A 25,561-nucleotide genomic window follows, 5' to 3' on the forward strand; every position below is an offset into this window, starting at 1 on the left:
CAAACGCTTGAAAGCCATGGGAATGATTCAAAAGATGTCACATTGGGTTCCACATGAATTGAAAGACAGAGACGTTGAAAGACGAAAAACCATTTGCGAATTGCTGCTTCAACGACAGAGCAGAAAGGGGTTTCTGCATCGAATTATTACGGGTGATGAGAAGTGGATCCATTACGAGAACCCTAAACGAAAAAAGGCCTGGGTGAAACCAGGTGAACCAGGTCCATCACAACCAAAACGAGATATTCACTGTGCAAAGGTTATGCTGTGCATATGGTGGGATATGAAAGGTGTGGTGTACTATGAGCTGCTGCAACCGGGTGAAACTATGAATGGAGAACGTTACCGACGACAATTAATGCGTTTGAAGCAAGCTCTGGCCAGAACACGACCAGAATGGGAGAACAGACATGATAAACTTATTGTTCAACATGATAACGCTCGCCCACATGTCGCAAAACCGGTCAAAACCTATTTAGAAAATGTCGGATGGGAAGTTTTACCCCACCCGCCGTATTCACCAGACGTTGCTCCTTCGGACTACTACTTGTTCGATTGCATGAACAACGATTTGATTGGACAGCGGTTTACTTCTTCAGAAGATATCGAAACATGGGTGTCTGACTGGATCGCTTCCAAGGATGAGGACTTCTTTCGCCACGGAATCCGTACATTGCCTGACAGATGGGCGAAAGTGGTGGCTAGCGATGGACAATATTTTTCTTAAGGTATTTATGTATTTTGTGTTTGTACTACAGCTTCAATGTGTGCGTACCAACCGCACGAATTAATTCCTAGACCATATATTAAAACGACACCAGTTACGAACAGGGTTTTTCGTTCACAAACGAATATTACCAGCAATTAAACGGGTTGGATTTGTTACTGACAGACTCTCTTTTATTACTCTCAAGGGACGGTGGTGTGATATTATTGTTTTAAATGTACATGCTCCAACTGAAGATAAGGGTGACGATATAAAAGATAGTTTTTACGAAGAGTGGAACGGATATTTGACCAACTCCCGCGATACCATATGAATATTTTGTTAGGGGATTTCAATGCAAAGGTAGGACGAGAGGATATTTTCAAACCGATTATAGGGAACGAAAGTTTGCACAAGGAAAGTAATGACAACGGTGTTAAACTCGTGAAATTTGCAACATCCAAAAACCTAATCGTGAAGAGTACAAAATTCCCACATCACGACGTTCATAAATACACTTGGACATCACCAGACGGAAAATCACATAATCAAATTGATCACGTTTTAGTAGATAGAAGAAGGCAATCTAGCATAATTGACGTCCGGTCGTTTAGAGGGGCTGATTGTGAAACTGATCACTACCTGGTCGTAGCGATAATACGGGATAGATTATCGTTCAATAAAGGTAATATTGAATGTCCGAAAACGGAGAGATTTAATTTAAAGAAATTAGAAGAGAGCCAGGTAAAAGAGGAATACCAGATTGAAGTTGCGAATAGATTCTCGGTTTTAGAAGACTCGGAGTGCATTAGTGTTGAGGATACTTGGATTGAAATTAGAGATAGCAATAAAAGTTCAGCAATAGAAAAATTGGGACACGCGGAAATACATAGGAACAAACCATGGTTCAACCAAGAATGCATTAAACTCGCAGAGAAGAGAAAACAGGCAAAATTACGGTGGCTACAAAATCCGAATGAAATAACTACACAAAATTTCGCAGATATCAGGTGGGAAACTTCTAAAACTTTTAGAACAAAGAAACGCAATTTTTTGAAAGCTAAAATTAAGGAACTTGAAGATAATAGTAAAAACAAAAATATTCGGGACGTGTATAAGGGGATCAGCGAATTTAAGAAAGGCTCTCAACCTCGTGCTTATATATTAAAGAAATCTGACGAAACAGTTCTCACTGATACGGATAGCCTCTTAAATAGATGGAAAGATTTCTTTGACGATTTGCTGAACACGCAGCCAAAAACTAATGTGCGTGGGGAAAAGGAGATACACACCGCAGAACTGTATATTCCAGAACCCAATCGAATAGAAATAGAAGCCGCTATAAAGAAATTCAAGAAACACAAATCTCCGGGTGTAGATGAAATTCCGGCTGAGCTAATTTTAGCTGGGGGCGAAAAATTGTGGAACAAGATACACAAACTCATTCTCCTTATCTGGAACAAGGAAGAATTGCCACAAGAGTGGAAAGAATCAATCATTGTTCCAATTCACAAGAAAGGTGACAAAACTGACTAATAATTATCGAGGCATTTCTCTTCTGTCAACATCCTATAAAATCCTTTCAAATATTCTATTAGCAAGATTGACCCCATGCACAGATGAAATTATTGGAGATTATTAGTGCGGATTTAGACGAAATCTATCAGCTATCGACCAAATATTTACCATTCGCCAAATACTCGAAAAGATGTGGAAATACAATACACCGATTCATCAAATATTTATTGATTTTAGAAAGGCTTACGACTCGGTTAGGAGAGAAACATTATACAACGTTCTTACAGAACTTGGAATACCGAGAAAGCTAATTAGATTAATTAAGATATGTTTAAATGAATCCCAAAGTAAAGTCCGGGTGGGAAAATTTTTGTCCACGAGCTTTCACGTCGAAAATGGCCTGAAACAAGGAGATGCGTTGTCGCCATTATTATTTAACTTTGTTCTGGAATACGCTATAAGGAAAATCAAAGATAGCAACCAGGGACTAGAGTTGAACGGTATTCACCAGGTTATGGTATATGCTGATGATGTAAATTTAATAGGGGATGATAGGAGAACAATAGAAATAAATGCAGAGATCTTATTAAATGCTTGCAGGGACATGGGTTTAAAAGTAAATGCAGAGTAAACTAAATACATGGAAGTGCGTTGGGACCGTAATGCGGCAAATTGTGGAGGCGTTAAGGTATTGAATAGTACTTTTGATAAAGTGGATACTTTCAAGTATTTAGGATCAATATTAACAGAGGAAAATCACATTCACGAAGAAATTAAATGTCGACTAAAAGCAGGGAATTCGTGTTACTATTCGGTTCAAAATCTCTTGTCGTCGCGAATTCTGTCGAAGAATTTGAAGCTTAAAATATATAAAACGATAATCATGCCTGTTGTTCTGTATGGTTGCGAAACATGGTCGCTTACTCTGAGGGAAGAACATAGACTGAAAGTATTTGATAACAGGATCCTGAGAAGAATATTCGGACCCAAGAGGAACGGGAATCGGGAATGTAGGAATCTTCATAACGAGGAACTACATAGTTTACACGGTTTACCCAACATTGTTAGGGTCGTGAAGTCTAGGAGGCTTAGGTGGGCAGGTCATGTAGCTAGAATGGAAGAAAGTAGAAACGCTTTCAAAGTCTTGACTGAAAGACCCATAGGAAAACGACCATTAGGAAGGCCTAGGTGCAGATGGGAGGATAATATTAAGATGGATCTTGCAGAGATAGGAATACAAAGTAGAAACTGGATGCAATTAGCTAAGGATAGAAGTCAGTGGAGAGCTTTTGTGAACGCGGCACTGAACCTCCGGGTTCCATTAGCCATTGAGTTAGTTAGTTAGTTAGTATGAAAATTGTAATATATTTATCACGAAATTTTATACAGGTTTACTTCATTTAAAAATATGTTAAATTATACATATGTAAAAGTACATTTATTAATGTCATTATAGTGATTATGTTCAAATTCAACGTAAGCTTATCCAACATGAGTATTTACCTGTAGATTTCATGCATTATAATCATGTCATGTCATATTGTAAGGTAATACAGTCATGTTCGGGGTTCGATTTTGAAAGTATCCTCCGCATAACAAGTTATATTTAGATACCGGTATCAGCTTTGATACTTATTACATCAGAAGTAGAGTAGTGTCCTCATGGGTAACTTGTACATTTTTATCTTCATCTGTATCTGGATTTCTTACACCAGTTCAGCAATATATTGGCCGATCAATGCTACTATTCATGAGGGTAAAATTTATAAGAATTGTTTATTTCGATTTTAAGTGTTTTTGTAAATACTGTGCATAGATCGCCTAAATGATTTCTTTTTCAATTAAAAATCCTCAGAGTCATTCCCAAATTTTCATTAAATTTCGGTGGAGTTATACACATTTTTATCTTCAAGGAGGGTCTCGGAAAACAAGTCAACTTCGAACTCGGTCTCCTCTTGAGCAAATCTTGATCCTTAGTCAAATGGAGTCTTCGTCACTTTTCGATTTATGGACACCCCTGTCGATCTCGGAACTATCTCGAATAAAAAATACACACGTGTGGTATCGCTTATGTTCTTCCACATGTGAATTCAGTGTTACTTTTAATTACAAAATATAATTTGAAAAATACTTAGTATTATACACACAGTTAAGCAAAATCGACAATGTATAATTTAATTCTACACTTTGTAACCTCGTATGTCAATAATGTAATAGAATAGTGAAATTTTATATGAATGTTATATACAGAGTTCTAAACATAATACTAATTCAGAAGCTTTTTTCTTATAAAATATAAGACTCAGATTTCACTTTGCTCTTGTAGAAGTATTTCATTAAATTCAACGAGAGTTGTGTCGTGGAATAAGTCTTTGCAAGAGTTTAAGTATTATAAAAATACAACATACAATTGTCAAAATTCGCAGAATTCAATCATAGATATTTATTTAAAATTTTTAATACGTGATTAACAATAATGTACACATTCAGTATTTACAAGATATTATATTGTTTAGCACTCTTCGTACTGAACATGAATTTTAACTCGGTATTTTCTCAGTAACACATGAAATAGTTCACGAAGATATCCAGATTGCTTACAACCCATACACCCAATGCATTTTGATGCTCTTGCGTAAACATTTGTGCATATAAAAGAGTAGTCTTCGACATCAGGAGCGGTAATTGCACACTATGTATGTGCTTTAAATTCCATTGGTCTTTAAACATGCATAGTGATCCCACGAATTAAATACTACACATTCACTTCTGTTGCATAATAATTTTCACCACTGTTTCATTATTCTGTACTATTCTTCACGTATTCAAAAATCATGGAATATAGTTATATCATATGTAATGTATTTTGCTAGTGATAGTGAAGATAGCTGTGATGATGAAACTGTTACGGATGATGTTACGAGTCTATGTACATCAATATAGAGAATCACTCAAAAGACACCTGGCTTTCGGAGACAACAGGTAGTATTCATTACTGAGACCTAAATATAAGTGTAAAAATGCGTAGAAAACCGTAAAAAATCCGCAGGAACGCGACGACAATTCACTATGTTGTGTTAGTTTTAAGAAAAATGGACAGGTGGCTGCTGAAGCATTGAGGCTCTGGTATGAAGACTTTTCATAAGTTGTTGTGGAACGGGTGGTTTGTCTGTATGGCACTAGATGGCGTTCACAGTAACGACGTACACACATAGGAACCAATGTTTGCGCAGTGAAAGACAAGAGAGTGCTACAGAAGTAAGTAGGGGAGACAGTGTGTTGAGTGGTGGAAGCAGTTGTGTGGACGTTGAAATGGTCAAAGGAAAAGATCTTTGAACAGGAAAAGGTGACTGCAATAGTTAGCTTATACGGAGCATGCGTGAAATAGCAAAGCAGGATTATGTTTCCTTGGGAAGTACATTACAGTTTGAAGCTCTATGTGTCTACTCAGAGTAATAAGAATCATTATTCCATTGAAAGGCCTAAGGTTACGTTGGCAAGGGAGGATAAGTATTTAGTAGTGACCAGCAAACGTGATCGCCTTAAAACAGCGCCTATGCTGATAGCGGAACTATGTGTTGGGATGAGCCTGTATGCGTGTCAACAGCAAAGAGACGACTTCAGGATGTAAAGCTTAAAAAACGTATTGCGGCAAAAAAACTTTACTGCAGGTTGACAATAAGAAGAAACGATTACAGTTGGCTAAACAACATGCGCATTGGACTGTAGATCAGTGAAGAAGTGTCTTATTTATGAATGAGTCGAAGTTTCAGGTATCTGGGATAAAACGCCGCAAGTTTGTGTGTCGTGTAAAAGGCGAACGTTCGACAGCTCAGTGCGTTACCATGACTATTAAACACGAAATGTGTTCAGTGGTAGTATGGGGTTACTTTGGAGGTAATCCTACAGGTAATCTTATAAAAATAAAGAGGACTCTGACGAGGGAACGGTATCATGACATTCTTCAACTTTATGCAAAACCATGTGGTATAGGTTTAAGGTAAAGGTTTGTCTTGCAGCACCATAATGATCCAAAACATTCGTCTGTTTTATGCAGAATGTATCTTGAACCTTTAGAGACCCGGGGAGAACTGAAAACTCTGATATGGCCTTCTGAAAGTCCAAACTGCAATCCAATCGAACTGCTGTGGGATCAGTTAGTTAAAATGGTCCACCAAAACACCCTTGAAGAATGTGAATGCTTTGTGGAGTCATTTGCTACACGAATGGCAGGCGCTTTCCGAAGAAATATTGGCGGCTTCACTTGATAGAACCAATGCCCCGGATGTGCCAAGTACTGATCAAAGCATGGGCGGTTACTTTGAAAGAAGCAAAATTTAGTATGTGTTGTTTCATTGTGTTGAGTAAATTTTTGTTCTTATCAATCTTTCCATCTTACTAATATTTCCATCAATGCAAAATTGACAGTCTTTTCCTTTATTTCGTTTGCAAAAGTAGTTTTACGCTGAACTGGCCCTTCACAATATTTCCAGGTAGCTGCATACAGAAAATTTCAATGATTCATATTTAATCGAAATTTAACATTAACGTCAGCGGTGGAATCATCATCTGGATTAACCTTGCCGTGAAGCAAAAGGGAAGGAATATATTCACACTAATCTGCAAGTAGCCATGGGTTTGCATTACAGAGTGGTGCTATCGTAGCTGCGGGAAAATATTCTTGAAATCGCCATCAGTAGGGAGCATGCCATGCAAGAGCATGAATAAATTGATCACGGTAAAAGTGCTTTACGTTGCCAGTTAAAACTTGACAAGATGATTTGAATCCACGCCAGCTCTTTGAAACGATAAAGAGAAACTACTTAGTCCATTTATTCGTTGACATATACTCAATAGTAAAAAGAATAAAAAGAATACCACCTTCAGCACTCATAAAATTTTGCTTCCGACGTACAATCATATTTACTAAAATATATCTATCTGCTAACGTATCAAACCCACTTCTATTGCGCTACAAATAATTTAACATTGGTCAATCCATTTGAAGTGATTCAGGGGTGGTTGCCCGACCATTGTTGAAAAGTGTGAAACTTAGTCAGTTGTTTGCCTCATGGCTGAAAACTTTAAACTGTATGTATATTATTTGTGTCTGGAGTGGTTTTTCGGTGGCGGCCATGTTCGTTTTGTGACGCACGCCTACTTTCACGATTGTAAGAGTTAACAAAATAATTCATTACGATAAAAGTCCTTGTTCGGGAAAGATAAAACGAAAATCATTTTATTGGTAATGGAACGAAGTAAATACTAAGCCTATAGGTATTTACCTATGTTTCTCCTTTTCATGAGAAAAGTACAAGTAAATGTAAACATCAATACCGGTGCAGTTTCACGTTTTTAATGTTTTGTAAGTAGGAAGAAGCAGTATTTACAGTTTGTGATCTCAAGAGATATGTCAGTAGTTTTACCAGAAGAAACTACTGATATACTAACCCTTATGTTTTACGATTGTGTTAAAATTCCGGTTTTGTTGAAAAACTCGAAGTTTGGGTTCAAATAACTATGATGGCGCTAGTGATAAAAATCTCATATTCGCGCAGGCTGTAGTGTTGTTGTATATGTTTATGGCAAATAAAAGACATTCTTGTGTATTTTTACTACTACAAAAGTTACAGCCTCTCGAAAATGAAACACTCTGTTGAAGTTCTACCATTTTGCGCACTGATGAAATGCTATGTACGGGGTTACTTGTCTTCAGAGCACGTTGATAGCTTCACATGTATCAAAGTATATCTGCAATAGATTATACTTGAATATTTTGCCGGTAGACTTCGTTATGACAGGTTTGGGTGCATTTATAATCGCAAGTGTTGATGCAACACATAGAGTGTAGCTCTGCTGTATGTGACCGGTCAGTCTGACAGTAGTGGGTTGTTTGTTCACATCTGTAGCAAATGGCTCATGTTTGTGAAGGGTTTAATAGTAAAATATCAATTGAAAACTATGAGTTTAATAGTATCATGCGAATCTAGATCTTTAAAGTGTAAACTTTTATGTTGTAAATACCGTGTAGGTCGAACATAGAATAAGAGTGTTCCATAAGAATGCACATAAGCGAAGAATGTCATAAATGTTGTGTGATGCAGTTACGAAAGAACTTAGAAATCTTTGTGCAGTTAGTAAAATAAATGACAGTTTACTTTGTTGCGAGTAAGTTTAGATATTAGGACTGTACGCAAGTATCATGAAAAGAAGTTTTTATTAAATTTTATTCATCTGTATGTGCAGTAGTGTTGTGACCCTTTGAGACATCACAAAACAACTGTTAAGAAAACCTTATGAGAAATAACCTCAGAACCAGCCCGTGCAAGTTCCTAGAAAGTCTCTTTGTGTGAACTGTTTGAAACGTATTTTTTCGTAACAGAACAAAGACCTAAATTAATGTAAAGTAGATAAATATATTGCTTCACATGACAATATAGATAAATTGGATGTTGCTTGCAGGAGCTTATATGTGTGAGCTCCATCAAAATTAAGAAAGGTAAGGACAGATAGGAAAGCCTCAGCAATAAAATCGACAGTAGGCGTATATCAAGCAAGGTACAAAGACATCTACAATTGTGTTTTGAATGAAAAGTTCCTAACAACGAAACTCCAGCGCAATCTTCTTCACATGAAAATGACGAACTAATTTATAACTAAAAGATAAACGTGTATTTGTAGCAAAAGAAGATAAAGTTAAAATTATTAGTTTACTTCCCGAATTTTGTTGCAGATCTAAAACTGCATCCGAGTTTAATGCATCAGAGCGTTTTGTACTACTTACTGGAGAATTAATTAATGAGCAAGGCATTCTACGAGAGTTAAGTAAACAGGTTAGCAGGCATAAACAGGTATAAACAGGTGTTAGCAGTGAGACAATTACTGAAGTAGTGGGGTTTTATGAAGATGATCATAACAGTAGTTTGTGTCCCGGTTAGAAACATTGTATTGATGGTATTTAAGTGCAGAAACAAAAGCGCCTTTTTCTGATTAACTTAAATGAGCTGTATACTTTCTTTAAAAGTCAACATCCTAAGGAGAGAATTGAGAGATCAAAATTCTGCGAACTCCATCCAAAATAGTGCATCTTGGCTGGTGCATCAGGGACTCATATGGTTTGTCTCCAACACCAGAACATAAAACTCATAGTTACAAATTATAATTTAAAATAAAATGGGTTTTAAGCTTTGGTCAGTGTCTCGGGATACGGTCAAAATCTCGCCGGCCAAAACCTCGCGTGGCCAAAATCTCGCAAGGCCAAAACCTCGCGTGGTCAAAACCTCGCCGCCCAAAACCCCGCGGGCCACAATCTCGCCGGGCCGAAACCCCGCCGCCCAAAACCGCGCGGGACAAAATCTCGCCGGGCCAAAACCTCGCGAACCAAACTTTCGCTTTGCAAAAACCTTGCGGGATACGTCTCTTGAAAACGGCTCTTATTTGTAAAAGAATACATAATAATCGCTTTTGGCTATTGGAATAGTCTGCCCAAGCAGCTTACTAAAAATTCAGTGTAGTATAATAATATCTGCCGCTTTTCTTATAAGTAAAAAGGAAAAGAAGGAAGGAAGAGCTTGGTGTGGTGAGAGTAGAGGCGCCGAATTCTACTTCGCCCCGGGCGCCGAAATCTCTAGCTATGGCTCTGTATATATATATATATATATATATATATATATATATATATATATATATATCCCACTCCTCCTTCCTTTTGTTGTGCCGACAAAGTGAAATTATAAAAGACATTCTAGGCTCGAACCTCATCTATGTTGAAAGTTCGAATGAGATCGGTAGGATGGCTCAAGAGGTATAATGTAACAAACATAGTCATTTAATTTTTATATATATAGATTTCCAAAGCATGCATTAGAATTTTTCTTATCATTATTTTAATGTAATTACTAAATATATGTTATTGCTATTGTTATTACTAAATATATACATATAGTAATATATAGAACATTCTACATTGAAGAAATCGTCGTGAAGAGGTTTTATCCTGACGACATTTCTTCCGCGACATCTCGCGACACAGAATCTCGCCTGGTCTAAATTAAGCGAGACGTAGTGTCGCCTAATTTAGACCAGACGAGATTCTGGGTCGCGAGATCATTACAACGAGGTTTTGGTCAGGCGAGATTTTGGGTATGGCGAGATTTTGGGGCGCGAGGTTTTGGCAAGGCGAGGTTTTGACCCGGCGAGATTTTGGCCCGCGAGGTTTTGGGAGGCGAGATTTTGAGCCGCGAGGTTTTGGGAGGCGAGGTTTTGGCCAGGCGAGATTTTGTACCGCGAGGTTTTGGGCGACGAGGTTTTGACCACGCGAGGTTGTGGCCCAGCGAGATTTTGTCCCACGAGGTTTTGTGCGGCGAGATTTTGGCCAGGCGGGGTTTCGGCCCGGCGAGATTTTGGCCCGCGAGGTTTCGGGAATCGAGGTTTTGGCCAGGCGAGGTTCTGGCCGCGAGGTTTTGCACCCAAACCCAGTGTCTCTTTTGATAAAACAATGAATCCAAAGCCATGAATAGTCTTACTATAAAACTCATGATTGATGATTGAAAATTTCATGTCAATTAAAGGGACTTAAGAGACACCATTGCTTGTGATAAGAACAATTACAGTTGTATGATGAATTAGTGCAGTGAATGTCCAAGTAAACAGGCATTGTTGGAATCGCATCATTTTGTGTCAAAATCTTAAGCTCAGTTTCTTAAGAAAGAAAAAAACTGAACTTACAGCAGAAGAATGCTTGGTGTTAGCAGATTTTGCAGATAATTATTCATTCATCGTTCAGAATGATATACAGAATTTCCACTGGATCGACATCCAAACCACAATTTACCCTTTCGTGTTCTATTTTATGGAAAATGATAAATTAGAACACAAAATGTTTGTTTTTTAACTGATCACTTAAAGTACGATACAACGACATTTTATTGATTTCAAAAGATTTTCAGAGCATATAATAAAGAAGTAAATCCGAACATTAAAAAACTTATTTGTTTTACTGACGGACCTATAAGTCAATATAATAACAAAAAGAGCTTTGCTTGTCTATGCTGTCACAAACACGACTTCTATCTTGACGCTGAATGGCATTTTTCGGATGGGAAAAGCGCCTCTGATGGTATCGGTAGAACTACAAAACGAGAAGCCGCAAAAGCAAATTTGCAAAGGCCAAAAAAAAATTAATAAGATACTAAACATAAATGACATGTTTTGATATTGCAATGAAAAGTTACAAAACATAAAATATTTTCTGGAGATGAAATCAGATGAAGTAGCTAAGATCTGCGAAACTCTACAAGAACATTTTGACCGCTGTACTAGATTTGTTGGCACTAGAAGCTACCATAAATATGTTCCTATCTCAGAAAGCAATTTAAGAGGTTACTTTACTTCAGAGTGAAAGGACTACAACTACCATCCTGTGTTACGTATTCTACCACTTGCATCAAATTAGTCTGTTAGAATCAAACATAATGGAATGAATATCTTGCGAACGTGCAGTTACGTTTTGTGTTTCTACAGTACCAATACGTTTTTTGAAAATAGCTTCGTTTTATTGCTCTCAGTTGTACTAAACGCTTCTGTAAGGTATTATCTTTCAAATAGTAGTATCAACGTGCTCTGAAGACTAGTAACTCTCTACATAGAACTTGTTCAGTGTGCCAAAACGGTATCACTGCAACAGAGTATGTTTCACTTTTGAGAGGCTATAACGTTTGTAGTAGTAAAATACGCCAAAGATTATATTTTATTTATCATAAACATATACAACAGCACTACAGCCTGTAAAAATTTGAGATTTTTATAACTAGCACCATCATAGTTATTTGAACCCAAACTTCGTGTTTATCGACAAGAACGGGATTTTAGTACAATCAAAAAACATAAGAGTAAGTATATCGCAAACTGTGTATACCGCACCTTCCTACGTACAAAACATTACGAATCGTGAAATTGCACCGACATTGACGTTTACGTTCACTTGTACTTTTCTTTGAAAAATAGAAACATTGGCAAATACTTATAGGCTTAATATTTACCCCGTTTCATTACCAATAAAATGATTTTGGTTTTATTCTCCTAGAACAAGTATTGTTTTCATAATGAACATTTTTGTTAACCCTTGCAATCATGAAAGTCGAGCGCGCCGCGAAACAAACATGGCCACCACTGGAAACATATTCTTCAGATAAACATATTTTAAACACAGTTTTAAGTCTTAAAAATGAAACAAACAACTGTGAAGGTTTCATAATTTTCAAAAAGTCGAGCAACCAATTTATTTCTTCTGGATCACTTCAGATAGATTGACCCAAACATAATATATTTGCCACCTTAATTTCTGTGTACGCTATTAGAATCTTACTAATGAGAAGAAAACCATTGTGTATTAAAGTGATCTCGGAGAATTCATGAAAACGTTAACGCGATATTATGTTCCACTTTTAAATACAATGTGTTCATATTAAAATGAAATTATAACTCTTGTTCAAATATATTATATAAATAATCTTGGAGTCTTGCTTGACATCATTTGTAGTGTTTGATTTCATGTAATTTCATTTACCTGCATAATTGGATTTCTCTATTTGAGATAGGAAGTGGAAATATCTGCACAACCAGGCGATGTTATAGGGAAAGTAGAGCAAGCATGGTCTATATGCAGTACACGCTTTAAGATAAAGAATGAGGCAGGTGACGTTGTATTTAAAATTACAGCCCCATTTTCTATCCAGATGCAAGATGATTTGGACTTTAAGGTAAGCTGTTTCTTAATAACGGTGAGAATTTTGTTTCAAAGAAGTGCGTTTTTATTTAAAAGTTCAAATGTGCTTACTACCCAAAAAATCCTTTTTATGTGTAAATAGATATTAGATAATATTTTAAAAATCATAAATTTTCAACTTACCACTTTGGGCTATTTGGATCCGAAACATTTATCACAAAAATACAAATCCCTAATAATAAATTTTCCCCATGTTTCAACATAATAATTATATTTTAAACACGTTTAAAATCGAACTACTAAATACTTAGGTAGAACCAGATGTTTAATTAATACTTCCAAACGATTATAACCACTCGTATAACTTTCGATATTTAATTTTGCAGACTGTACCTAATATATATTGTCACACTGGGATAATAATTGCGTACACATTACAAACCATTTGTAATTACACTTACCTTTGTAGTCTTTTCCTTCGTAGCACGATTTTCCCATTCGAATTAGAATACTACTCAAATATATTAACGAATACGTCACAGCAGTGCCCAAAAGTTACAGTTGTTCCCAAGTTGATATTCCGAGTTGATATGCAACACCACTTGTGACGATCGATCATCACACAGCAAAACATGAACAATATTACTACAAGTAATAACCAAAAATGAAACCATTATTAGTTAGTTTTAATTGCTAAGTTTCAACAGAAAAACACCCTCCTTAGAATCTTATGAATTTCCGGGAAGGTAGTTGTTTCTTGAAGTCTTTTAATTCTTAAATACCTACTACTGTTAGACCTCAAACATTCCATCATTCATTCCAAATACACAAGAAGGAAACTTGAAATATATATCTCCAAATAACACTGTTCAAAACTAACTTTTTGCCTTAAAACTAATAGGCGATTGTGAAACGTTTTTTCCCACTGAATTCGAAAATAATAATAGTGTTTGCGTATCAGGTCTCATTTTTTGGGAAACCCGGAGAATGTAATTACATATTTCTAATTCTGGGACTAATTTGGAATTTTTATTAAAAATATCCTTTTTATAATAATGATATATATGCAAATACACACACTACACACAGCATGCGTTATTCATACATTGCAATATATGAAATACAAACGATCATTATTGGCCACCACGGTAGGCGAAATTTGAAAAAATGTTGCGGGAAAAAGTGGAAAGTTTACCGCCGGAACTAACTTTTCCCACCTACATCTGGCAACATCGGACGGCGGTAAAACAACTGAGTGTCAGTATTGTATGTTTACTTCCTTGGTTGTTGGTGTGGTGAGCTGCATTTTCTCTGAAGTACTGTGCTAATAGAAGATAAACAACATTGAAACGTGTGCTTTTGTCACTCATAACTTGTGGATCTTTTGTTGTGAACTGGGTAACATTTGAAAATGTTGTGTTTTGTGTTTTATAGTGGTACAATTTAAAAAAAAATGCATAGGATGTGTAGAAATGATCCTGACAACTTGTGTTATGTATGTGGACGGATAACTACAAAACTGAGGCTCACTAAGAAAGCCTGTTGTGAAAGAAGCGTATGAATTGTATTTTTCATCGAAAGTCTACGTAGGCAAACGTCGGGTACAGAAATTCTGTTGTAAATCCTGTGCTGTAAATCTAAGGGGCTCTTTACGTGATTCTCAAAAGTATATGCCATTTGCTACACCAATATTATGGTTTGAATCACGTAATCATGTACACGACTCTTACTTTTATCTGTCAAATATGACGGAAATAACCTCCAAGGGTAAACGATCAGTACAATACCCAGATCTGCAATCAGCTAGAAGGCTCATCCCACATGGTGAAGGTTTTCCTGTGCCAGTGCCGCCAGACGTATGGACAATAGACAGCAGTGATGTCGATGAAAGTGAAAATGTTATGGATACCGGTACTGAGAGTAAAGACCCTACATTCAGTGCACGTACCAGAGAATCACATTTGCTAACGCAAGAGGAACTGAACGACCTTATTAGAGACTTAAACCTACCCAAACAACAAGCTGAGCTCTTAGCTTCAAGACTACAAGGTTGGAACCTTCTTCAAAGGGAAATGAAAGTGACATTTTACCGTGATTGACAACATGATTTCCTCAAATTTTACAGCAGTAGTGATGATTGCATGTAAGGACTGATGCAGGCATTACAAATAAGGTATAAAATCGATGAGTGGCGTTTATTCTTGGACTCGTCAAAAGCAAATATGAAGTGTGTTCTCCTCCATAACGGTAACACTTACCCTCCTATTCCAATTGGACATTCCGTTAATTTGAAGGAGACGCATCAAAATGTGAAACTCCTTTTCGACAAAGTGAGGTATGCTTAGTGTCAGTGGAACATACGTGGCGACTTGAAGGTGATTGATTTGGTATTGTAGTTACAGTTGGGCTATACAATGTATTGTTGTTTTCTGTGTGACTTTGGCATTAGAGCAAGAAATCTGCACTACACACAAAGTGAATGTCCTACTCTTACATCACTCTCTCCCGGAATTAAGAATGTGAAAGAGAAAACCCTTGTTGATCCCAAGAAATTTTTTTGCCTCCCCTGCACAATACATTAAGCCTTATGAAGGTGTTTGTGAAAGGGTTGGAAAAGGAAGAAAGGATTTAAGTATCTCCAGGAAAAGTTCCCAAAAATATCAGATGTTAAAGTAAATTAAGTGTATTTATTGGATCCCAGATACGTCAATTGATGAAATATGACATATTCGAATCAAAACTGTGTGAGTGGGGCAGTAGAGCAAGAAATCTGCACTACACACAAAGTGAATGTCCTACTCTTACATCACTCTCTCCTGGAATTAAGAATGTGAAAGAGAAACCCCTTGTTGATCCCAAGAAAATTTTTTTGCCTTCCCTGCACAATATATTAAGCCTTATGAAGGTGTTTGTGAAAGGGTTGGAAAAGGAAGAAAGGATTTAAGTATCTCCAGGAAAAGTTCCCAAAAATGTCAGATGTTAAACTAAAAGAATGTGTATTTATTGGATCAAAGACAGTCAATTGATGAAAGATGACATATTCGAATCAAAACTGACGGAGGTGGAATGGAAAACCTGGAATTCTTTTAATTGTGTCTCAGAAATCTTTCTGGGAAATAACAAAAGTGAAAACTATGTGCAACTAGTGGAGTAGTTGTTGGAGGGATGCAAGATGTTACTGAAAGTGCATTTCTACACAATCACCTGTCTTTCTTTCCCGAAAACCTAGGAGCTCTGTCTGATGAGCACGGTGAGAGATTTTACCAATCCATTCAGACCCTGGAGTAGCGGTACCAAGGAAAATCTGGTGTGTCAATGCTCGAGGCTTTCTGCTGGAACTTGGCACGTGACACGCTCCCCACATCACACAAGAGGTAAGTTGCATAAATGCTTCTTTTTGTTTGAGTGCCAATGTATAAATGCAGTGATTTCAGCCACGGCTTTTCCTCACCTACATGTGGAAACATTGTTATTTTCATTGTTAGGGGCATAGGAGTTTTTCGCAGTTAGACATACAAAATGTCGCATTTGCTTTTACAAATCTCTCATTTTAGTCTATGCAATTGCGCATTTTGTCGACAAGTAAATTAGTTTACAAGATTAAGTATACAATATTATACACACTCTAATACAGTCTTAATATACGTACTTCCTCAACTTGCGAAAAACTACATGCCCCTACTCATTGATTGTCAGTCTAATATGAATGGAAATGCTACGAAATACAAATATATATATTTCTGAGATGTCGTTTACATTTCTGAGATTCAGATGTGCCACGGATATATTTTTTCAATATCTCTTTTCTACATCAAAGTCACAATATTTATTAAAATTCATACATAAAAGTGCCTTTTAATTTTATTTACAAATTTCTCAAAAAACAGACCTGATACAGCATATCTGACTTCAGATTCGTATTCAGAACGTCTACAACTATAAAGAATACCTACTTTCATTCAGAAAAGGGAAGAAAGTGAAAATTTGTGGGACAGTGTATTCCAATCATTCGAACATTCATTATACTTGCATTTAACCCAATGTTTACTACACCGATTCATTAGTATTAGTAATGAGTAGTTCAGCAATTCATAACTTCATGGAAATTCATAAATAACATTTTTCTAGTTTAAAGTAATTCACATCCATTTTTTTGAAAAAAATTCATAGCAATTAGAGCAGTTATTTTACATTCCATTACACGGGATAATAATTGTATAGTATCAAATTCGGTATTACCAACATCTCCTCCTCCTTGTATATTTACAAAATGATCTTCATTCGGAACATACGATGACTCAATATATTATCAATCTGTATAATTTACATAATTTCCCAAATCAGATTCCAATTCCAGACACACACAAGCACAAACATATATATAGTTAAACTTTACTAATAGCCTTTTGGTAACAAAACATATACACTAATAAAAAACATTTAACAATTAAAAATATTAAAGACCACTCGACTAGATAAGTAACTATAAAAAGGCTATTCATCAGTTGTAGTTTTCTAACGCATGATCTTAAATCTTATATTAAGCGAAAGTGCTTCCTATACAATAACAATACTAATAGCAAATTCTATTTACGTTTTACCTCTAGTACGTGGTTGACAATACAACTCGTTTGAGAAACTAGAGCCTTTCTAATATGATCTGGGTCACATATATTTTAGGCGAGTGTGTTAGTTAATAAAAGTCTTTTTATCGTGTACCGTTAATCTTGGACATAATTTTTTGTTTTCTTATCGCAAAAGGCGATTAAGGCTGAATTTTAGTAAGACTTGATCTCCTACACGATATGATACTTGTGTTGTAGTCATATCGTACATATTTACGTCTAGACCATGCTATTCCATGTTTTGCATCGTATTCGCCCAGACATTTCGGTCTTTCTGATGCAAGTGTAAATCTTTGATCTTCGAACGGCCATCCAAAGGGTCGCATATATTATAATTAAAGGTAATTTCCATAGTAGTACATTTTAATTCTAAGTGTTACGCTGAACTTATAGAAAACTCACTTTTGTGCAATCTCTTACCGGACATCGTCTGTTTATGTTCGAAATAAATCTTAATACTGTCACCAAGTACGTTCTTAGACAACGTTCTATATTATTCGATGCACCATGATACGGTGGATAGGCGCTGAATAGCGTAAAAGTGTGGCAGACTTACTTCTATCTGGCCTCATTCTTACCGTAATAGTACGAAAGAGTGGTAATAAATCTATTTCACATAGGTATTGTATTTAAATAGTACGTAACTTTTGTATTTGCGTGTAACGATTTTATTTTATGTAATTGTGTTAGAACAATATAAGTTCGAGAATATTTCATTATCTATATGTAATTTTAAGTATAATATGTGTAAAGCAAGTTCACTTATTTTCTTTTGTGGAACATTGAAAAGGATAGTTTTAATTAATATATGTTTTATCTATTTGTCTGATAAATCCAATAATAATATTCAATGCCATGTATATTTCGTGTTACGTTTCCAAGTAGTTGCATTTATTTTTTAAAAAATCATTAACACTGTATTTTGTTTTCGTAGATTGTGTGTTTTGAAATAATAGAACAGATAACAATTTCAGTTTACAGCAATGTTAAAACGTATTCATGAAAATTTAATGAAGGAAATTGAAAATTTTTCTATGTAAAAAAATAAAAGGAAGAAGTTATTATGTTAATATATAATACGTAGTGTCAATGCTTTATGCACACTTCATATATTATATTTCTATATAACATTTGTGTTACTAGAGATGGTAAAAACACATATAGCAATAGTGTATGTAAAATATTATAAGCATGTCATGAGATTCATTTATATGTTAAAATATAAGTCATGCACTCGTAATAATTTATTTTAGTAACAGTGCCATAAAAAAAAGAATAAAAATAAAAACTATAACTGAACAAAGACTCTATATATAAAAGCCCCATACATTCTTTATATATATATATATATATATATATATATATATATATATATATATATATATATATATAAATGCCCCACGAGTTCGTTATTTTCTTCGTTAAAATAAGACATATTCATCTGATGAAGTAATTGACATGCGAAGGCGAATTTTCGGTGAACTTGTGTCGTGAATGACATTGAAATAGTGCTTTCAGTTGAAGTGATATCACAGTACAGGGTCCTTGAACGTTTTTCATTGTTTAATGGTGTACGTACATTCCTTTCGACCGCCAATGTAACTGCTCCAAATTTATGCCTAATATATAACGCAAATTTTGCACTTGTTTGCATTGGTGACGTTCATATGAATTTGTACAGTTTACCTTGTGTGTGCCTTCCGTTGATTGTGCTGCCACCTGGTAGTACGTAAAAGAACATGAGTAGAAGAAAAGAAATGAGAAAGGTGAGAGAAGTGTGTGTGGAGAAACTAAACAATTATGTCTTTGTGTTAGTGTAAAACATGATTCAGCATATTTTCTTTGAATTTAAATGTTAATCTCTTTCACATACGTTAATTCAATATATTAACAGCGTAATAACGAGGGATACTTAAGTCAAGTACGATATGTTGTTAGTTATCTACAAAATTGCTGACTAACGCCCTAGTTACGTTGACTAGTGTTCTTTTAATTAATACTAAAGTAAAACTCTACCACATCATACTTGCAGATAAAAAGATGTGTGAGGACGAGATACTTTTAAGCGAACAAAGCATTCGGCGCTAAAATTATGATGGAGAAGGTCACGAGTAATCTAGTTCTCAAAGAAAATCATCTCATAGTTCAGTATACTATGAGCTGAACCCTTAATAATCTTTTTACAAGATATTCTTAAAGCCGATGTCATATATTTCTGGTTGACGTGACGCCGCAGACGATTATTACAAGAAGATTAAACGGATATCGAAAATGGAAGGACTAGTGCTGTGCGATTGTGAACGTTCACAAGCGAATTTGGACTAAGACATTGGTTTGCAAGAACTTTCGAATCAATTCTACGAAACAGTTACACTAATGGGGCAAGGTTACTATGCCTCTTTGTGTAACTTTTCAGGTATGTTTAGTTCTTAATAATAAAAGACACGGAAAGTATTTGTGATTATTTGTTCTATGTCCAGAAAGCATGACATCATTAAGACGAGACTGTAACATTTAATGTAAGAAGTACATGAAAGTAGGTGATGTCTTCACCTATTTTCATCATTGCATTTTAGGTCTTCTCGTGGGTGCAACCTCCCGAAACTGGACCGTTGCAGCGAGGCAAATTGCGCTTTTTCGAATAGCTCGGCGACTGACGGATAGATTGACATTTACTAAACCTACCGATAATACAGTACAAGGCTGTATTGCTTGGGGGTGAAGAGTCGTGCACACTCTGCGGGGGTCGCCGAATGATTGGACATTCTGGGACGCGCGAAACCGTGCTTTAATAATATGTCGTTCCCTATATGTAATAATATAGCTTCCCAAACGGAAACAAGAAATTTAAATCCGGGGCCATAATAATATGGGCCCGAACAAAAGACTCGAACCTGGATCGCTACATAATGATGAGACAATACCTACCTGAACGGGAGTGACATATTGGTCCACAAATTTCAGACCTTCCATTTATATTTTCATCCTAAGTGAACACTAAATGACCCATTTGTTTCTTGTCGCTTTTATTAAGTTTACTGCAAGTATGAGCGTATTCGTTTATATGTTCAAAAATGAAAGGCCACGTATATCTAGAAGCTTTTTTAGTAATTGTTTTCCTGGGTCCCAAGTGATTTCCGGGTAAAATCGTATTATGGTAGAAATTCATAACCGATTCCATATGTTCTTTCCGTATACATACTTTGCAGTAATTCTGAATAGATCTTGTTTTCTTACATTATGAATCTTTTACTAATTTGTACCCTTCAACCTTTTTTGTGTTTTTTAACCTTTCTATCAAATTATTAAGATTTAATCTCTCCTTTGATATTCATTAATTAATAAACAAGCATAAGATATATTCCACATATTGACTAAATAACTATCCTTACCTCATTATCATGAGTCTGATCTATTTCCATAGGTTCGAACATTTCACGATCGTAGATACTTGAAATATAATTTGAGGATGTATATTAAAATTCAGCGGTACGTATTTTACATCAAAATGGAATGAAAAAACATACAACAAGCTTCCATACTTCTTAATTCGTTTACTCTTCTTTATGGCATATATCAACCACAGATTATCTGCTCTGCAAATAAGTTCTGAAGCTAACATAGTTACAACAGCGGCTATAAGTTGTAGAGGGTATATAGTTTTATTTAAGTCATAAAGACGCAAACCTCTAGAAAAAGTGCCTACTGGTCTAAAAATGTCATTTTTATCAAATTTTTGTATCGTTTCCCGAAACATTTCAGTAATAATAAATGCCGCTTGTCACTTTTTTTAATTGATCTATGTAGATCAACATAGAAACTAAAAATTGTAATAAACTTTACCACTTTTGGTTTTACTAGAGAGGTGTGAGTGAATGTGGTATCTTGCCGTCAGATGGTGAATTGATTGCAACATTTGACATTGGAAATGATTAAATTTTCCACTTCTGGTTTCAATAAAGTGTTAACGGGCTTTAGATAGCTTTCCTATTAGACTTCTAACACGTGTGGACAACGTAGCTTGGAAGTATAAAATTGAAAGCAATTGTTATGTTAACAAAAATAGTAAATTTGGAATTGATAGTGTTAAACTTTGTTCTAGACTAGAATTTGCATTTTGATCATCGTCTTAATATGAACAGTGTGTAAATTGAAAGAGATAGAGCCTTTCGGTTGTTTAACTTGGTGGCTTCTTTCATAGTTCGTAAATTTTGAACCCTGTGACTTCCTTTTGATACGTACTTATTTAAATTCTAAATGGCTTTGAGTTTCTTCCTTGCATACCTAAAAGTATGGCAAGAAAACGGTGTCCACATTAAAATTGCTGTGTTACTGCAACATAATGGCTCTACGGGATACATTACTGGAACAAATTGAAGTAAAAGAACAAGATTGAACATATATATATGTAATTTATATTCATATATTTAATATTATACATAGTTTAATATTGTATATAGGTATATAGAGTTCTATATATTGTTATATTTTATAGTTTATTTTTCATGTCAATATATATTTTTATATTGCTGTATTTATAATCAGTTGTACGTAGAATAGTCTGTTATTTATATCTAATAGGTATCAAAGGAAGATTAAGATAAAGTTTTAAGACAATTGGTCAAGTATAAACAACAGGTGTGTTACAGATGTCTGGAAAAAGATAAACAAGGGAAGGAGGGTAATTAGGTCAGGGCAGGTGGCCGACAGATGACTCCCGGGGAAGTACGACTCAGGTATGACCCATACACACAAGGAATTTGAGTATTTTCACTTTTAGTATAAATATCTATAGTCTAAGATATCTCTTTCAGTTCGTGTTTGACGAAGACAACCTTACGTTGTCGAAACCGTTACATTGTAACTTAGTTTTTAATAAACAAGTGTATATGCTCTGGTCAGAAGTGTTTATTATTTCTTTAATGAGTTCCAGAGACGTGATTAATAGAGTTGCATGTTAGATTCCTCTGAATCTGAAAAAGAGGATAGATAGGTAGAGGGACAGGACAAGTAAAGAGATATCAAAGGACCAGCAGATAGTGTTTTTAAGAAAGCGTCCACAGAACACAATACCAAGGGATAGAGAATGAACAAGAAAGGTGTGCATTGTGATTCAGTGAAATACAAAAAAAAGAAAAAAAACTGGTTAGAAAGTTAGAAAAAGAGTTGGTGTAGGACGTGATAAGCAAAAGGACTAAGGAAAGTAAAGAGAGTGACAAAGTGACCAAGAGAATGTGGTCCGAGATAGTGGATAGACTATCAGTGTTTGTAAGAGAAAGGGCAGTAAAGAAGTTGCAAGAATGGGAAAATAGTTTTAGGGAAAAGGAGAGACTAAGGTTGAGGAGTAAAGGAGAAAGATTAGGGTGGGAGGAAGAGGATAAGACAGTGTTTGAAGAGAGGAGAGTGGTAGTTATAGGAAATGTACATCTAACGGTGGAAGAAAGGAAGTTCCTAAAACTGGGATACAAATTTAAAGTGAAAGACGAAGAAGCTGATATCAAAGAAGTAGTGTTTTCAGTAGTAGAAGCTATCATGGATGTGAAAGACAAAGAAGAGAGAGAGAGAATAAGGAGAAGAGCGGTGGCAATAGTGAGACAGAACGCTTACGTTAGAAAGGGGAACCTTAGGAAAGAAGAAAGGGAGGGCTTAAAAAGACTGAGGAAGAGGAAAGACGTCGTTATTGAACAAGCGAACAAAGGAGGTGGAGTGGTAGTGATGCATGGTATGAAAGAATGGTATGAAAGAAAATTGGATGATCTTTGTGATGACATGTATGAAGTCATAGGAGAGAAGATCGAAGATGAGGTACTCAAGGAAGTGGTTGAGGACGGAAGAAGAAAAGGGTTTAAAAAGTGAGTGAAAGAAAAAGAACGGATTCCAAAGATGAAAGGATTCCCGAAGATTCAGAAGGAAGAGATTAAGCTAAGGCCAGTATTGGACTGTAGAGGAAACTGTCTAGAACCATTAGAAGAAGAGTTAAGAAAAATAGCAGAAGAGATACGAATAGGTCAAGAGAGTGATCGAGTAAAGAATACGGAGGAAGTCAAAAGAATGTTAGAGCGTGTAGAAAATAATAAGAAGAAAATAATTATGTTTAGTATTGACGTTAAAGCAATGTTTCCGAGTATAAAGAGGGATTACGTAGTGAAAGTCTTGGAAGAAGAGGTGAAAGGGAAAGAAATAAGAAACTGGAAGAAAGAGAAAATAGCGAAAGCCTTGAGAGTAATATGGGACAATCGTTTTCGTACAATAGGAACAAACTAGTCAAGATTAAGGGAGAACTGAATAGAGGTTCAAGATTAAGTCCAGTGTTATAAGAACTGGTGGTGAACAGATGGAAGCAGAAAGTGATAGAAGGTGGAAACAACCTAATATTATTTTACAGATACGCGAATGGCTGTTTGGAGGTATGGAGAGGAACAGAGAGACAACTGGAAAAGTTAGTAAAGGAGGTTCAAGATGAAGAAAGAGGAGTAAGACTGGAAATGGAATTGGAGAAGAACAAGATTATAAACTTCCTGGACATGATTATAGAGAGAAAAAAATGGACGATTTACAAAATGGTATAGGGAAGAATGTGCGGTAGATATTTACTGCCACGAAAGGAGTGATGTGGATTACAGCACCAAAAGAAACTTCATAAGGAATATAGATAGAAGAATAGAAGAAATAGATACTGAAGAAGAGAAAAAGGAGGAAATAGAGACGTTCCACAACCTACTAGAACAGAACGGGTACAACAAAGAGATGTTAAAAGATGTTAAAGAACAGAATTGAAGAGGAAAGAAGGAAATGAAGGAGAAAGCAGAGGAAGGAAGAGGAGGAGAACAAATGGCACGGGATAGAGAGCATAGGGAAGAAGACAGAAGTACTAAAGAAGTTACTTAGAAGAGGAGGTGTGAAGACGTACAGAAAATAAGGAAAAAGAATTTTGGAAGTGATTAAGAAAGCGAAAAGTAGAAGGAAGGAAATATGTGAGAAAGATGAAGCTGCAGTGTATAAAGTGAAGTGTAAGGATTGTGATATGATATACACAGGGGAAACAGGGAAAAAAGCTTAAGGAAAGAATTAAACTACATAGGGATGATGTGAGACTTAAGAGAGAAAATAATGCCATATGTAAACATGTTAAAGAAACGGGGCATGATGTAGATTGGGAAGGTGTAAAGGGGTTAGAGAGGAGAATAGACCAATGATAAGGAAGTGGAAGTATAAAGAAAGAGAAAAGTGACAAATTAATGAACTGAACAAGTGGACTGTTAATACATGATCCATGGGATACATTATTGGAACAAAATGAAGTAAAAGAACAAGATTTAACATATTTATATGTAATTTATATTCATATATTTAATATTATATATAGTTAAATATTGTATATAATTATACTTACATATAGTGTTATATATTGTTATATTTTATAGTTTATTTTTTGTCTATAAATATTTTTTATATTGCTGTATTTATAATCAGTTGTATGTAGTATAGTCTGTTATTTATATCTAATAGGCATCAAAGGAAGGTTAAGAGAAAGTTTTAAGACAGTTGGTCAAGTATTAACAACAGGTGTGTTACAGATGTCTGGAAAAGATAAACAAGGGAGGGAAGGTAATTAGGTCAGGGCAGGTGGCGGACAGATGACACCCGGGGAAGTACGACTCAGGTGGCTTCCCATGCACACAAGGAATTTGAGTATTTTTTCACTTTTAGTATAAATATCTATCTCTAAGATATCTCTTTCAGTTAGTGTCTGACGAAGACAACGTTAAGTTGTCGAAACCGTTACACTGTAATTCAGTTTGTAATAAAGAAGTGTATATACTCTGGTCAATAGTGTTTATTATTTCTTTAGTGAGTTCCAGAGTCGTGATGAATAGAGTTGGATAATGGCTCTCATTCGAGAGTTGTATAAAATTTTGACACATGTCTGATGCTTTTTCAACTTCATCAGATTTGGGAGTTTTATATTGTTAAAAATGTGGAGGT

The 25,561-nt window shown here is 35.6% G+C and overlaps 1 protein-coding gene across 2 annotated transcripts in view; it reads left to right on the top strand.

The window, feature by feature from the left end:
- Positions 1-25,561, top strand: part of LOC145683553 (phospholipid scramblase 2-like) — a 126,290-nt gene that overhangs the window by 45,548 nt on the left and 55,181 nt on the right. For both annotated transcript variants that reach the window (XR_014131147.1, XM_081754893.1), the window contains exon 6: positions 12,823-12,984. Coding sequence is in view for 1 of the 2 variants with exons in the window: in XM_081754893.1 (XP_081611019.1) it covers positions 12,823-12,984 (162 nt within the window). In the remaining variant the exon portion in view is untranslated. The remainder of the gene's footprint in view (positions 1-12,822; positions 12,985-25,561) is intronic.

Source organism: Thermobia domestica, chromosome 4, assembly GCF_964235325.1.
Source record: "Thermobia domestica chromosome 4, izTheDome1.hap1.1, whole genome shotgun sequence".
In the NCBI taxonomy this organism is placed as follows: domain Eukaryota; kingdom Metazoa; phylum Arthropoda; class Insecta; order Zygentoma; family Lepismatidae; genus Thermobia; species Thermobia domestica.